Source organism: Microcebus murinus, chromosome 4, assembly GCF_040939455.1.
Source record: "Microcebus murinus isolate Inina chromosome 4, M.murinus_Inina_mat1.0, whole genome shotgun sequence".
Lineage (NCBI taxonomy): Eukaryota > Metazoa > Chordata > Mammalia > Primates > Cheirogaleidae > Microcebus > Microcebus murinus.
Genome location: NC_134107.1, coordinates 102,419,855 through 102,436,519, shown reverse-complemented (window position 1 = coordinate 102,436,519; position 16,665 = coordinate 102,419,855). Strand labels below are relative to the sequence as shown.

At 37.4% G+C, this 16,665-nt stretch overlaps 1 protein-coding gene across 6 annotated transcripts in view; it reads right to left on the bottom strand.

Moving 5' to 3' along the window:
• The window catches only part of LOC105864564 (rho GTPase-activating protein 20-like), a 64,831-nt gene that overhangs the window by 10,380 nt on the left and 37,786 nt on the right, over positions 1–16,665 (bottom strand). For 2 of the 6 annotated variants that reach the window (XR_012919011.1, XR_012919010.1), the window contains exons 2-8: positions 11,171–11,332; positions 7,325–7,434; positions 3,979–4,168; positions 3,276–3,390; positions 1,714–2,162; positions 1,398–1,529; positions 302–962 (exon numbers count right to left, since the gene is read on the bottom strand). Coding sequence is in view for 3 of the 6 variants with exons in the window: in XM_076002616.1 (XP_075858731.1) it covers positions 11,310–11,332 (23 nt within the window). In the remaining 3 variants the exon portion in view is untranslated. Of the gene's footprint in view, positions 1–301; positions 963–1,397; positions 1,530–1,713; positions 2,163–3,275; positions 3,391–3,978; positions 4,169–7,324; positions 7,435–11,170; positions 11,333–12,467; positions 12,893–16,665 lie in introns of those variants that run through there. The other 4 variants (XM_076002616.1, XM_012752536.3, XR_001151091.2 and 1 more) reach the window with 3 other exon arrangements.

Sequence of the window (16,665 nt, the reverse complement as noted above, 5' to 3'; positions counted from 1 at the left end):
GATTTCAGTGGACATGTCAACTGGGAGAGGGTTATGAACTGCCTCAAATGAACCTCCCCAACCAAGATGTTTTTCCTAGAGGTGAAATGAATAATGCAGGAGGGGTGTGAGCATCATTGCTGTTTAGTGTGGAGTGCAGGGCATGCAAGTCCAGTGAGAAATCATGTGAGTACATATGTCCCACCATCAAAAAATGGCAGAAAAGCCCCTCCCAGGGTGGAGATTTCAGTATCATAATAAGCTAGGGGTTAATATTAGTGATTCTTTCAGTTTGGGCATGGTCTGTGGTGTAGTAACTTACCTTTTCTTCTTCAAACAGGTGGTGTGAGGCTTTGTAGAAGGTTCCACCATTCCTGGTAAAGAAACTCAAGAGAAAATGTATCTCTGCCTATTTTCTGCCTATTTTGAGACTGTAGCTGCTAAGCTACCAGGGCGAGATAAATCTTACTGTCAGAGTTACTAAACAGCTGCCAGCCACAGTCACAATGTGTACGTTGAAAACTCATTTGAAAGGTGAGGAAACTAAAAATACTATTGAGAAACTATCTTCTACCTTATGGAGCCAGTTACACTATTATTTACCCCCTTACTCTAAGTGAACTAACAAAAAATATAATAATGATTGTAATACTATTTTCTAAGCTTGGATACTTATTTTTGTAAAGGTATAGCCAATATTCTTAACCAAAAAAGAAAAATTACAAATTGACTGATTGAAAACATTATTTCTGACTGGTTACTTATTCATTTAAATCAATTTGATTTAGAACAAATCATTAGGGCCCCTGGAGAGCAGGGAATAAACAAAATAGCCCTTAAGCCCTGTGGACAGGCCTTTGAAAACCCCAATTCACAACATTTTTAATGCCATGTCACTGGCCATCACCTTAGTTTGAGTTTAGCATGCATATCACAGGTTCCCACGTTGGATGCCCTCATTGTAGCTTTGCTCTCCGGAGGCACTGTCGGTAAAGCAAAACATATAAGTGAAATCCAGAAGAGGCATGTGCTTTGTAATACATTCAGAAAGGAGCTAAAATAAATGACAACTAGAGAATACAGAGATACTTTGCAGAAATTTTGGAGGAGAACAAGGAAGACTTAAAAGAAATCAGAATCCACCTATGCTTGGGTTTTGAATATCAAACTCTTTTAGTAGACAGAGACTCAAAGAACACATAACAATGACAGCTTGGACCTAGTGCTTTTCCCTGTTGGTGTGAAGCAAGACAAAGCCAAGTCCCGCTTTTCTAACACAGAATCACAGCACAGTCACTATTACATGAGTTCCTCCACCTAAATTCTCTTCTGATTCACATGCTGCCTGTTTACGGCCAGGGCCTGTTTCCAGGTCTAAGCCCAATGGGCAGGGTTTAGAAGTGACACAGCACACGTACCTCTGCTTTGCCTGTAAGAGACCTGCCTCAGGAGCTGACCAGAAGTTCTTCTCCTTACAGCACTTTATGTATAGAAGTAACAGAATTCCTTTGAAGCCATGAAGATGCACTTCTCCCACTTTTTCAACAACTCTGAGAACAATATGATGAGGATTAATCCAGTGCAGGCATTTGAAGATACAATAATGTAGCCAAGAGGAAGAAGTGCCAGTGTGGTGTGGGGAGAGGAGAAGAGGATGGAGGAGGGTGAAGAAAATAAAGATGGAGAAGCAGAAGGTCCATGGGAAGAGTCCCATCCCTCCACCTTGAGCACTACCTTGTCCTCAAGAGATCGCAGGTCCAGAGTCAGAAAACCAGCCCGAGAGCCTTCATTCTGCCATTCACTTTTTAAGTGTCCTTGGATAAGTGACTTTAACTCTCTGAGTCTTAGTCTCCATGCTATATAATGGAGATAGTAATAACACCTGTGTTCTCAAGCTCAAAACTATTTGTGAGAATGAAAATGTGGTGTGGCTTTAAGAGGCCCATCCATTTGAGCAACTTCCTATTCAGGATGCTCCAAGAGGAAGTCATTGAGTGATAAAAGGTATGCCACCTCGGCTGGATCAAGATTCTCAATGTCCATTAGCATAGACTGTATGCTTGTCTTCCAGTGACCAAGGTCCTTTGCCACATCAGGGAATGGGGCATAAACGTCATCCTCATTTAGCTCACATTCAAGGCTCTCTGCTGTGGAGGAGTCACTCAGTTCAAAGTGAGAAACATCTGTCAAAAAATCAAACCATGATTAATACTTTTACTGAGCACAAATACAGTCCATACTGCCTGAGAAACAAATTGTGGTGCTTAGTTTAATTCTCTTTTCATCTCGAGTATTCAAATTCCTTTCTTGAATACACTCTGAAGAAAGAAAAGATCTTTTACCATCTTACCAAATGCTAGTACAGAATACAAGAAGAAACTTCTGTTAAGGTATACTAGATTTATCTCAGGTCCTGATGAATGGGCTTTCCTTAATAAAGATGTTCTTAAAATAATGAACATTTCATAAGGCCAAGAAATGGTGAAAAATATGAAGGAAGTAATACCAGATATACCTAGATTCTGAAAAAAAGACTCTGCGTTCTAACATGGATTGCTGGTTGTTATACATAATGAACCTAATCTTGGGGAAACCATTCACTAACCTTATCAATTTCTCTTTTACAATGTTATTTAACACCCATTATCTTATTTAATATTTATAATAACCACAAAGAAATTTTTATTCACATTTCATAAATGAAGATGTTCATTTTCAGTGGCATAGAATAACTGGCCCAAGAAAACACAACTAGTAACTACTGGTACAGGAATTCATATTCTAGAAGGTTGTTTGTCTTTAAATTCAGCATCTCCCTACCCCAAGTGATGTGAGTTGTTTTCAAACAATATCATAGCACATTAGAATTCTGAAAAGTATCTAAGGGACCAGTAAGAGTAAGGAAAGGAAGGAAAAAGAAACAGGCCTGCCTCTACTACCTCTGGGCTTTTTATTCCAGTTTCAATCATAGCACATCCTACTGCATATATTAGGGATCCTCATAAAGTTTTATTAAAAAACAAAGGTTCAAACCATCATACCATAGCATGTTGCCACCAATAACTTCTTGAAAGCTGTGACCTCATTATAGACATTTCTTAGCCCTACCACAATAGGATCATGCCCTGGCCTATTAGCAGGCCTTTTAGGAAAGGATCGGAAGCCTTGGGCCCACTGACCCAGGACAGAGGCTCCCTTCACCTCAGCTGCCAGGGGCTCCAGGAAAACCGTTGCTCACGCATCTTCACAAACACGTGTCCATTTTTCACAAAAAACAATCCAATTATTGGCAATACCTGAGGTATTTTCTCTAGCGCCATGTGTCCCTGAAGATTCTCCATAAAGGGATGTGACTTCTCCTCCAAATACCGTTTCACATTTCTCTAGCATAAATTGAAAGAGCAGTGTAACCTATACAAAGACAGACAAACATGAGGTGCTAGTTCTCACATAACACGTCTATAAATCCCATTTCATATCTGAATATATATGATATCTTCAAACACGCCATTAACTGCCAGGCACTACAGGAGTGAAATTTTTCAGTAACTACTGTATTATTACCACTTCCACATTTTTAGATGAGGACACTGTGGGTCAGTGTCACTGAATTTGCCCAAGATTATGCATCAGGCAAGTGGTGGGGATGAGAACTGCATCTTGCCTTGCCTAACTCCAGCATCCTTTTTGTTTGTTTTGCCTCATTTAAATTTTACAATCATATCACCTGCTTTCTTATCACTCTGTGGTTTACGTTAGTCAATTGTTTACCCTCTATAAAGTGAAAAGAAAAGTAAATCAATTGTTATCACTTTTCTTCTTGACAAATCACTTTTGTACAGTCTACCTTGATAGATTAAAACATCCCATAGTTAGTAAACTCTAATTTAGGTGTATATTTCAGATATTTAAGAAATTGTCTATCAGAATTAATACCTCAAATTACATTTTCAAAATGGTGATGCAGTCCCCCAGTGTAGACAAGAAAATACTCATTACCTTTCCTGCCAATTCATTTTCTGGTTCTGAGCCGCAGGAAGTATCAGGCCAAAGAATGGTGGGAGCCACACATGCTGCCAGGTTTGATGAATCCATCTGATTTGATGCAGAATTTTTCTCAATATTATACAGCAAGGCAAATAGATAGTTTAAGAGCATGACATTTGCTCTTGGAAGCTTCTCTAAAAGCCTAAAGACAGAAAAATGCACTCTTCACATAAGACTTTTTTTTAAACTTGTAAAGACAGGCAACTTTAACTTTGCATAAAGAAAAGGGCAAATCAAGAACACAACTCAGATACACAGGCTTCACTTAACGTTTACTGAGCAAAGTAAGGATGATGAAGAGGAGAAAATAAGCATTTGGGATTTATTTATTTATTTATTTTTGTATATTTCTACACTGTCTTCACAACCCAATAAAAATGAGAAAGAATGCAGAAAAAGTACCATTAAAAAATAAAAACCTTTCTGAAATATTTCCCTGAAACTAGTAGAATGTGTTTAAACTTAGGCAAATCCTATAACAATGCAGAATAATCTCAACCAAAACCTACAAAAAACTTTTCTGATAAAATTAAACAGTAATTAAATTGTAAAGTTCTCCTTTATTTCCACATAGCAACTCAGGAATGTTGTTTATTGGTGAGAACCCAAACCTCATCTATAAAGACGTCCAGGTCGATTATGAGAGTTTATGCTCTGCTCCTCCATCTCCTAAGGTTGATTTTGTCCCAAATCTCACCTCATTAGTATCACTTTCACATATAAGTCAAATTTATAGTAGTATGTTTTCTACTGTACTCATTTGGTAATTCATAAGGGATTTTTAAATGATTATTCATCAAAAATTATTATTACTACCACCCAGAAAATATATATAAGCTGATATTCATGATTGTTGCTTTTTTCTATAAGAATCTGCAACCTGGTGATAACAAGGTAGTCTGACTCCTGTTGCCCAAGTAGCAGAAAAGCCTTTCTTCACTATAATAGACTGACAGTGAGTACAGTTTTTGTAAGGGTAAGTTATGGAGGATTTGAGATAGACCAAAAGATTTCTGGATGTATTCAATAGAAAATAAGGCATCTAGAAAACACTACTGGGCTACTATGGGGTCCCTAAGCATTTTTACAAGAGCTCCTTTATAATTGTGTAAGTTGTACATAACTGATAGCAGTGTATATAACACTTGGCTAAACACTTGAAAATTCTGGCTGCTGGAGAGACAACTGATTTATCTGCACCCTTACCCTGGTAGAAAAGGCCAGTTTAAAAAAATCTTTTTGTAAATTCATTTTCAATATTTCTGGCTCAACTTGATTGAACACAAAAGTTCTGGTAATTTCAAATCTACAAAGATGGCTACAACAACCTCTTGGTTCCCTTATTAACAATTTAAAGAAAATATTTTCACATGCATTTATTTTATATTTGCATGACAATCATAATATTATCTTTTTACCAAAAAACACCCTTTAACAACTTATTGGATGGATAGATAGATACATAATGCTTTGGACAAGGGCAAACAAATATAAACTTTGATGCTATCTCAATGAGTTCCACCAAACAATAATGAAAGTGGAGGTAGTATTATGTCACTTGGTTTAGTTTCTGTTATATTCCACAGGTATAGTATGTTACACATATAAATGATGTCTATCAAGAGCAGTATGTAGATTATTCACATTTAAAAGTTGCTTAAGAAAATAACTGTTCTAAACAAGCATATGCAAGCAAATGATTTTGGGATTCTCGAGTTTTTCCAGAACTCAATGTATTTCTTTTTGTTAATAGATATTTCTTTCCTAGTCTATTATAATGTGAGAAATATCCAGGCATGGGGGTGATGAGTTCTCCAAATAATTGCCCTGTGCATGAGTACAAACAGTGCATACTCTGTAATCAGACTGACACTTTGCAACCCCCCTTTTCCTTGACACTTCTCAAGGAGTTAACAGATTCTCTGCTGTGCTCCCACAGTACTCTCCAAGTATCTCTTTTACAGCACGGATTATACTGCATTGTTATGGTAATTCTTGGTTTATCTATCCTTACTCTACCAAACTAAATCACTTGAGTAGAAGAAATGGGTCATTTTCTCTATATGACTTCAGTTCCTGAAAGAATTATATAAGGAGTTATCTGGTTACCAAAATTAAGGTCACAAACTGTAGACTGGGTGTGAGGTTTGTTCCAGGTGGGAACCCGAAAAGTATGTATAGGACAGAATGTGGTTAATGCAAAACTTAGGCTTGTAAAACAATATCCACAGCAGTCTGGGGAGTCACCAGACTTAGTAGATCTAACACACAGCTGCAGCCAGCATTCCTTCCCCAGCCCTCCCTGATAGAGACCAAGGTGCTATCCCTCCCTAGTTCTCCTGATAAGGATGATGCCAGAACAGAAGGATGGATGCAACTGGAGCAAAGGGGTCCTAGGAGTTGTTTGTTTGAAGAATTTACTACAAACACCTGTTCTGCTTACCATCCTCTGCCATACGTGAACTGCACGTAGCAGGAAGCAATTCTTCACCTGCCAATTTGGCCCAGAAACAAAGAACTGAACACGCAGGTGGGAGGGGGTCAGCTATCCCCATTTATAAACCCTCACAAAACCCCCTTCTGTGCCTACTCTGTTCTCAGACTCAGTCCACCTGCACCTGGGTGAATAAACCAGCCATGTTGCTCCCAAATAGCCTGTGTGTGAAATGTGTCCTTTGGAACAGTCACCCTTTCACTGGGCCTACAGTATTAGCTAGCCAAGTACTGAATTACACCTCTTATCAATTCAGACATACAGAATGTGTACAGTGTTCAAGTATTCCATGTAAACAGGATTAGGGAGAACACAATAACTATGACGAGCTACCATAAACCTATTTTTAACCACTTCAGGATCAGCGTCGACTATAGTCGATAGCCACAGATGAACGTGCACAGCGACTTTACCCGACAGCTGTGATATGAGTTTTCTAATTTTTCGTTTATCAAAATAAAATAGTGAATATTTAAAGATAACATAATGAAAACATAAATGTATATGTTACCTATTCTGATTTACATTACAAGTAAAAGCTGCCTGTAAAGTAAAACAAGCTTTCAGTGCTTTAAAGCTTTCCTCACCACACAAGAGCAAAACAGATTCATCATCAATGAACAGCACAAACTATCGTGTGAACTATGAGTGCCGGCTGTGGGCAAGGTTTTGTGGCTGGTGAGCGTGGTACCCAGGTTTTTAAACTGGTCGCTCTGAATATGACTTTGATTTTTAACAGATAAACTTATAGTTTTTAAAGTTTTTAGAAAGGATTTTTGAGATATAACAAAATAGAATAATTACCTTTGAATTTTATTTATTTTGTCTTCATCCTCTCCATTATCCATGATACCAACCCACTCATCATAAAGATCTGATGACAAAATACTTCCAGGAATTTCTTTTAGAAAATCCTTACATAGATGAAAAAACAAATATTTTAAATCATTATTCTCATGCCGAATATATAATAAGAGAAACCAGAAAGAATATGTGCTGTTGAAAACTTCAGTTAAGCCCTCCCTTCTATGAAATACACAGATCTCTGTGCCAATTCACCACAGACTGGGGACAAAGAAACAGAGGCTTTGATTTTTTTCTAACACAAGCCATTGGAGTAACCAAAGTCTGGATGATGATGGGAAAGAGAAAGGATAACCCATTTGGGTGGATCCTCTTGTTTGCACACACTTTAGGAAGCTAGTAGAACATGACCGGATCTGGCAGTAAACCATTCTAAGTCCTCTTTTCCCCTTCCCTTAAATGGCTAGCTCAAGGAAATGCACCCAGATATCTGTGAGGCTCATAAACATTCATTCAATCATTGTATAAGTGCTTATTCATAGGTGCCAAGCACTTCTTGAGGTTTTAGGGAGACAGAAGTGAATTAAACTTAGAAATTTATATTCCAGTGCTATTGGGGCACAATTGCATCAAGAGCTAATTAGAATTTTCCCCAGTATTCCATATAGAAGGGTCTCCCCAAATTCCATATATTTGGGGAGATAAAGTATTCTGGGTACAAGCTGAAACCTGGGGGCTTGGGGCAGCACCTCTGTGCTTGACATACAGTAAGTAACGTGTCCACAGTATATTATCCTTTCTTGGAGACCCTATTATTCTGCTGCGACTCCTGGTGAGGCTGGGTGTGCTGAAACCAAACCATGACACAAACAGGATATGACCCAGGGCATTGGCTGTTTTGCTTTTATTTACAAAAACTTAAAAGTAAATTAAATTTATTCCTAGTCCTAGAAAGTTGATTCTATGCTGTCTCTCATTGTTGCTTTTGGTTATAAGCAGCACCAAGCTTTTACTCTGATCTCCCACTAAACAAACATTAGGCAAAGGAAACTAAATTTCACATGGAAGCACTATACCTATAGTTGGCTACTTTCTTGCAATTTCCTGCTTATAACATATAGAAAGGCAAAAGTCTGCAACTGCATAATTTTAACTTTTGCTGGAACACCAAAACAATAATTTTATCTATGTTCTTTATAGAAGGCAACACAAAACCTGTTACTTATGTATCATGTTCATTTCACTAATATGAAAGCTATGATAACTTATTGTTACAGTTAGCTGATTACATGGGCATTATTCCAACTTACTTTTGAGCCCCTCCAGGGTAGGGACAGACCTTCACCATTTCTGTACAAATCAATGCCAAACAAGGTTGCATCCATAGCAGAGGTCACCATTAAACTGCAGCTAGTGTCATATGGCCAAACATTAATGATGGACAAGAGAAGCCCAATCAACTATAAATGAGTTTCTAAGGTCATTTTAAGAAACTCTTTCTCATCATGTCACTCTTTTACCATGCTTTATTTCTTTTTAGAGTAGTTAATAAGAAGGAAGATGGATTGATTCAAAGTCTTTCTCTGTTCTATCATATCTTCTAGTAGAAATGTACCTGCTTAGCTGTGAATCAGGTATATCATTACAAAAGTTATCTGTCCTAGGGTAAAGCTATTTAGGTTTCATAATTCCAAACTAATTTTAGCGATTGTACCCACTTTAAAAGTCAGATTTAGAAGAGGTAAAAATGTATTATTTCAAAATCAGATAGTGATAATATTTCCTTTAAAATATGAGTGGAAAAGAAATTTCTCATCTGTCTTGAAGAGAAACATCGTTAAATCTTAAATCTACACTTGAAAGATAATAACCTAGTAACAACTCAGTGCTCTCCCATGGCTGGAATAACAGGTTGTGAAATACAACCACCATCACAGATGAATAGGACGTGAGAGGTGTGGTTCTGGATTATTGTCACCAACTCACGGCACTTAACTGAAAGTCTCTTCCCTTCCAAAACAGAGCCTAGGCCATCAGCAGAACTCCCAGATTCATTTGAGTTGAGATTCCACAGAATTAAATATGAACTTTTACTCAAAGGTCAGAGGCATCAAAGTTATGGTGTCTCAAGAATTTTTGTCCAATTACACCTTGAGGAGTTAAACTTATATGTAAGCAAACCAGCATAAGTAAAAACTTCAAGAAAATCTTAAGTATCATTTCAAAAGACTTGACAATAAGAAATAAGCAACAACGAAAAAAGAAAACAAACAGAAACACAATGTTTTGGTAAAAAATATGCTCCTTCCTGTAACCACTGGGAAGAAATGTAAGTAAAACATAGTTATATGACAAAACTTCAATTACTTGGAACCCATTAACCAGACTCTTCAATCATGGGGACCATTTTTCACAGTCTGTTTTCAGACAAATACTATTTCTGTGACTTGAAACAATGTAGCTCTTCTAAAATGATACTTCTTTGTGGTAGCCTCAAAAATTTAGCACAAAATTTTAAGGGGTGTAGTGCTATGAAGACTAGCAGTGTACAAAAATGTTTTCTGAAAAAAAAATGTTTTCTGAGACAGACTTTACCTTCTTAAATTAAGAGATGGAAGAAAAACTAATTATATGAAAAAAAGATCCATCATACATGTATGTCCTGGCATATATAATTGAGTACTATAGCATGTATATATTTATTGTATTCCAGGATTGCAGAATACAAACCCTGTCCAAAACAGATTAGACGTTCTTAGCTCAAACTCTCCCATTTTCTTGAGTGACATTTAATAGCAAAATTCTATAGCAGGGTTTGTTGAAGTATAGACATGGACCATGTACCAAGAAACACGTGATTGTAGATAGTCATGAAGTAAGATTGTATAAGCTGCTGGCCACTCAGCTGGAGTAGAGAAATGCAAGATTCATTGTCATCGTGTTTTTATTCATTTGGTTTTTATGCTTTAGGCCTTGAAATGCAGGCTAGGGCCCTGTGTCTACCCCTGGCTCTGGTCTATTCCAATCCTTTGGGAGATAAGAGCTTAAGGCAGTTCTGCAGAGGCGATTTCCAGGGACAAAAACTTCAGCTTAAAGATGGTTTTGACTCTAGCTTTTCCAAAACTGTAGGGCATTTCCAAGAATGTGGGGCAGAAACATTTTAGAACTCTATAACCTTGTAACTACAGATGGGGCTTACGTAACCATGGTTGAAGCATAAGAACTATAAAGAAAGCTAAACCTGTTAAAGGTAAAAGAAAACCTAGATGTCAAATTCATTCCTCCTCAGCTTTTAAAGTAAAAGGGGTTAGGGGACAAGGGAAGAAATAGCTGTAGCATGATGATTATGTAAACAAAAGGAATTTTCAGCAGTCTCAGAAATTTTTGTTTCAGTTATAAGGCAAATGTATTCTATTATTATAAACTTCTGTAACTATTTTCCAAAGTTTAATAAATGTTTGTTTTTGAAAACTTTGCCTTCATTAAGCAGGTAGTGAGACAGTGAGGAAATCATCATAAGCAGGAAGTTTGTTTTTGTAAATATCTCTGAGAGTGTGTTTTGATTAGTTTAAATTTTAATTAAATTTTATCTTTTACATGAGATTTCAGAAGTGAAGATGAAGATTAGTGTGTGAGACAAAAACTATTTTAAAAGCATATCTGATATGTGATATCAGTGGTGATGGCGTTTAAAATCCAATGTTGATTTGTGAAATGCTTTTTAATGCTATTTCAATTCTAAATCTATTATAGGTCATTGTAGACAGAAATAATGCTCACGATTAAAAAACAGTTATCGTGCTTGAGAGCTACACATGCTGTAGATAAAGGAAGAACTTTTCCTACCATTAAGATAGATGCCAGCACGAAGGCATTTTCCCAGTACAGCTGTACTGGTACTCCACAATTAAGTTTTTCTTTTAGTTGTTGGCAGTATTCCATATTGGCCGGTACAAAGAAGATGCCTTCCTTCAGAGGGCCTTTTTCATTCAGGAACAAAAGAATATCCTATGGGGAAGCAAAGGAAAAAGACCGAAATGGCACTTGACACAGAAACAAGGGAACATGAACTTGCCCTCTTTGGCCACCAGAGGCTACAATGTACTAGTGTAGAAGCACTGAAGGATTGGAGCTGGGTGGATGGCTACAAAGATTACAGTCAATTTTTATGTAGAGCAGAATGGTGGTTCCTAAGGTGTAGAGGTGGTACTAGGGTTTGGGAGATTTTGGTCAAAGGATAAACAATTTCAGTTAGATAGGAGAATTAAGTTCAGGTGATCTACTGTATACTAAGGAAACTACAGTTCACAACAATGCACTGTACACCTAAAAGTTGCTAATGGTGTATTTTAAGTATTTTCCAGTTTTTTTTTTTTTTCTGTTTTTACATCCTCTACTTGCAATATAAGGAGGATGGGTTTTGTAGACATGCAATCTATGGGATTTGAAACCTAGTTATTCTACATACTTACTTTGTAACCTTGAATGAAGTTCTGAAACTTTAAAAAATTTGTCAAGAAATGAGGATGATATGATATTAACTACTTCTGAAATTTGTTGTGAAGGATAACCAACAGTGGCTGGCCTAGTGTCTGCACTTATAGGTGCACAATACAGAATGAAATGCCATACATGTACCATAGTGCTTAGAGGATACTCAATAAATTCTGCTTAGAAGTGATTGCTATATCAATTGCAGAGAATGTAAACTCAGTGGCTTTGATCTGACCCACTGTATATGCAAAAGAAGAATAAATGCCAGAGACTGTATCTTTATGCTTAAACACTTTAACTACAAATAAAATAATTCTTAAATATAAGATTCACTAGTCTCTGACACTAACATTATAAAAGAAAACTTTCAGAACAATGCAGAGTTCAAGAACAGATTTCTGAGGGATAATGAAGATTCTCTGTCTACAGAGGAAACCCTAATTTATCTGAGCAGGCTTATGTGGCTCTTCCTTATAATCAGTAGACTAGATTATCTCTTAGTCTTCCTTCTGATTCTATATCTGATTTTCATACTTTGAAGTAACCAGGGGTGTCTATAGTTTTTCCATTTGGAGATAGGTCTATCTCCCAGAGCTCTCCCTTTCCATGCCCCCTGTCCCATTAGTTTAGAGGACAAAATAAGCCTTACCATGATAGGTTTTGGCAGATAGTCGTTTTTACAAATACTTTTCAAAGAGACTCCAAAAAGTTTGGACTCAAGTGGATGTTCTATTTGAGCACCTTCTTCATTACAGTGATCCAAGTCACAGTCAGTTTTGTTTAAAACCTCTTGCACCTCAGGCTGCCTGAGGATGTCATCAGTGAACTTTAAAATAGAGGCCATGTTTCTGGTTCTCTGGCCAACTGTCTTTCCCGTATTGACACATGGGGCATCAACAACCTCATGGGTGTTGTTCTCAGAGGTATTTTCCAAAGAAAGTCCAAGGAGCTGTCCTGCCACAGGAGGAGATGTTGGCAGTGACACAAGTGAGTTGTCCTGGTCAGTGCTAGAAGCCCAACAACAGGCCGAATTGATGAGACATCTTCTCTTTTCAGATGTCTTCTAATGTGAATCTAACAAAGGAGTGGAATTATTAGCAAAATCAGTTTAATTCATTTTCACCTTATTTCTATAATTTCCATTTTATAACATGTTCCTTACAATGCCTCAAAGAGAAAAGTAAGTATAGATGTCTTTTGTTATTGAGATTTCACGATAATATTTTATAAAAGAAAGACGCTCAATGAAGAAAAAATCAAATATTTGAGTTCTCCCATCCATTTCGGGGACATCATCGGTCTGTTTAATTGAGTTTTGGTAGTAGATTTTTAAAGGTGAAAGAAAGGCTTCCTTTTTCACTATAACAACTTAAAGCATAAAAATGTTGCATACCAACACACATATTTTCCCATTTTAAAGATGAGAATAGGCATACAAAAAGTTAGAATTTGGTCATATTTAAATAGTGAGAAAAACAGAGAAGAGAGGATAGGAGGGCAAGATGAAGGGGAAGGGGAATTAGGAGAAAGAGAAGGCCAAGATGAATGGAAAGAGGATGAAGAGAAAGAGGCAGAAGAAGAGGAAGGAGGAGAGGATTTATCTGTATTAAAATGTTCCCTAGAAATAAATAATATTTCATTACTTGATGTCCCACTCTACTATTGAGAGCAGAGACAGGAAGCTGATATCCTATAATTTTTTCTTTCCCTTCCTAATGCAAACACCTTCATGTTTCTTTTCAGTTCCTGACTTTAAAAGGCATGTTTAAGGTAACATGGATAGATGCAAATATCAGTTAGACTTGCCCTTGCAAATGAAGTTTATAATCTAAGAGAAATGAGACTTCTCATAGTGGGTATAGAAGCAAACATAGTAAGGAATAAAATGTCATAAGGGAGGAAAAAAGTACTGAAGGCATTCAGAGGAAAGTAAATCACATCTATCCAGCAGTAGGGAGGGGCATGATCTTGGAGGCAATGGCATTTAATTTATATTTGGAATGAATAAGAGTTCAACAGATAGAGCATAGTGTCTTGCATATAGTAAGCACTCAATAAATCACTAGTGAACTACAATTGAAAATGTTAAGGGATTTTAGTAGAAAAAGCATGAACAAAATAGGCAGAAGTAAGAAACTTCAATAGTAAGATACATTATTATGATACAATAGTGTAAGAATGTTTTTGGTATCATCTGTCTAATTTTAACATGAAAGTTAAGATATTTGAGAGTTAAGAGCACAAGTTTTGATACATAAAAAGCTCTTTGAGGTTCCAATTCTAAAAGTAGATGACCCCTGCCTCTTCCCTGCAACACATGCATACAGGTAACAATTGTGCACTCTGCAGAAACAAACCAAAAGAAATCTACCAGAAGGCACTGAAGAGTAACCAAAACAAGGTAGAAGTGGAGGTGTAAGTTTGACACCTGTAGGAAGGGAATGGCAGAGCACTGGGTGAGTTTCTCATTCTCAGAGCATTTGGCCTAAAGGCAGGTGCCACAGTAGTGGGGAGTGACCGAAATTTAGAGAGAAACCTGTACTCTGGCTGGCTTGAACAACTAGAGAACCAAGATAGAGGTACCCACAGCAGCTGGGAAGTGAGGGGGAATCCAAGAAGGGAGAAAACCTGATAGTGGGAACTGCAAATAGTGTGTACATTCTTCCCAAATCTCTTGCTGACCCCTGAAGCATGCATTTGTGGGGCAGATTCCAAAGAGCCTGCAGTTAAGGTTAATGCAACCAGGATTTGAGGAACTATAATGACCAGATAGTGCCCAGTCGTGGTTGGACCCCATTTTCTGCAGTGAGAGGGCGTGGGAATTAGTCATTAAACTCTGGCTGTGTGGCATTGTTCCTTGTGACACCCAAAAAAGCTACCCAGAGATGATGGTTAGCTCCCAGCATTCCCTGATAATGAAACATTGCAGGAGAGCAGCTTTTCATGGAGGACACAGTCAGTGGTGTCAAAGGCTAATTTCAAAGAAGCCTTCCATATTGTTTGAGTATAACATATCTTAGCATTTTATTTTCTCAGAATAACCTACTTAAACCAAATAGTAAAAAGGCCAAGTTGTAGAGGATAAGCAAGTAAGCAACATTTTACCAAATGGCCATAAACCATCACCTGTGCTTCACTTCCTGGGATATAGTAAGTACGTCATCACGTACATGCACTCCAGACACACTCAGGTGTGTAAAGGTGTTTGCCTCTGGAAACAGCAGTCCAGATAGACTCCTGGTTCACATACTGATTTGGGCAAGTTACTTACCTTCTTTTCCTAGTCTTTAAAATAAGAAAAACTTACTTCTTTCTTGAAGGCTGACTGAGAGAATTATGTAGGAAAATGTGTGAAAACTACTAGAGTGCCCAGGGCATAGGTCACAGCAATCTTGATTAAAGCTGCCAAGATACCAATCTCCTCCTCACAAAGAGGGCCACCTCTCTGCATCCACTCTCCATTGGTGTCACCCCCCTCAGGAGGTCTGCAGACATGAAATATCAGCAATAGTGTGCTCAACTCAAGCACTTTCTTCCTGTCCTGACATTCCCAACCTCTGCCGTTATAAAAAACAGAAAACTAAACCCTGTCTTAAATCCAAGAAGGGGTCCCTACATGTCTAGCAATGTCAATCTGTGCAAATGTTTGTTTCATATGTACATTAATATGTATGTTAAGTAGTTGTATTCAGTCTTGTTTACTCATATTTTACCAAATTCTATTCTGCCCATATATCTCTCCAAATTAAGAATACCTCCCCTGTAGTCAGAGTAGGGAACACACAGGGGAGAACACTGGAATGATAGAGAAAACAGATAGAAGAAAAATACTAGTTTGTATCTGAATTCTCTGTCCTATTTCATCAGTCTATGTCTCTACTTTTGTGCTAATACAATACTGTTTTAGTTAGTACAGCCTTGAGGCATATTTAAGCCTGGTAATTTGATGCCTCCAAATTTGTTCTGATGGTGTAAGATTGCTTTGGCTATTCTGGCTCTTTTCTTGTTCCAGAGAAACCACAGAATTATTTTTTCTCAATTTGTGAAATATGATTTTCGCATTTAGATGGGAATTACATTGAATCTGTACATCACTTTGGGTAGCATGGACAATTTAGCAATGTTGATTCCACCAATCTACGAGCATGATATATTTTTCTGTTTGTCTGTGTCATCTGTGATTTCCTTCCTCAGTGTTTCACTGATCTCTTTGTAGACATCTTTCACCTCCTTATTCACATATATTCCCAGATATTTTATTTTTTGTAGCTATTGTGAATATTGCTGAGTCTTTGATTTGAGTCTCAGCTTGAATGTTATCGGTGTATAAGAGTGCTACTGATTTGTGTATGTTTATTTTGTAATGTGAAACTTTGCTGAATTTATTTATTCCCCAAGTCTCTTGGTGAAGTTTTTTGGATTTTGTACATATAAGATTATATTGTCAGCAAAAAGCAATAATTTGACTTCCTCTTTCCCAATTTGGATACTCTTTATTTCTTTCTCTTGCCTGATTGCTCTAGCTAGGACCATCCACATACAGGCAATTGCTCTTTTTTCTTTTTTTTTAAATTTATTTATTTATTTTTTTCTTTTTGAGACACAGTCTCACTCTGTTGCCTGAGCTAGAGTGCTGTGGCATCAGCCTAGCTCACAGCAACCTCAAACTCCTGTGCTCAAGTGATCCTCCTGCCTCAGCCTCCCAAGTAGCTGTGACTAACAGGCATGCACCACCATGCCCGGCTAATTTTTTCTATATATTTTTTAGTTGGCCAATTGATTTATTTTTATTTTTAGTAGAGACTGGGTCTCACTCTTGCTAAGGCTGGTCTTAAACTCCTGACCTT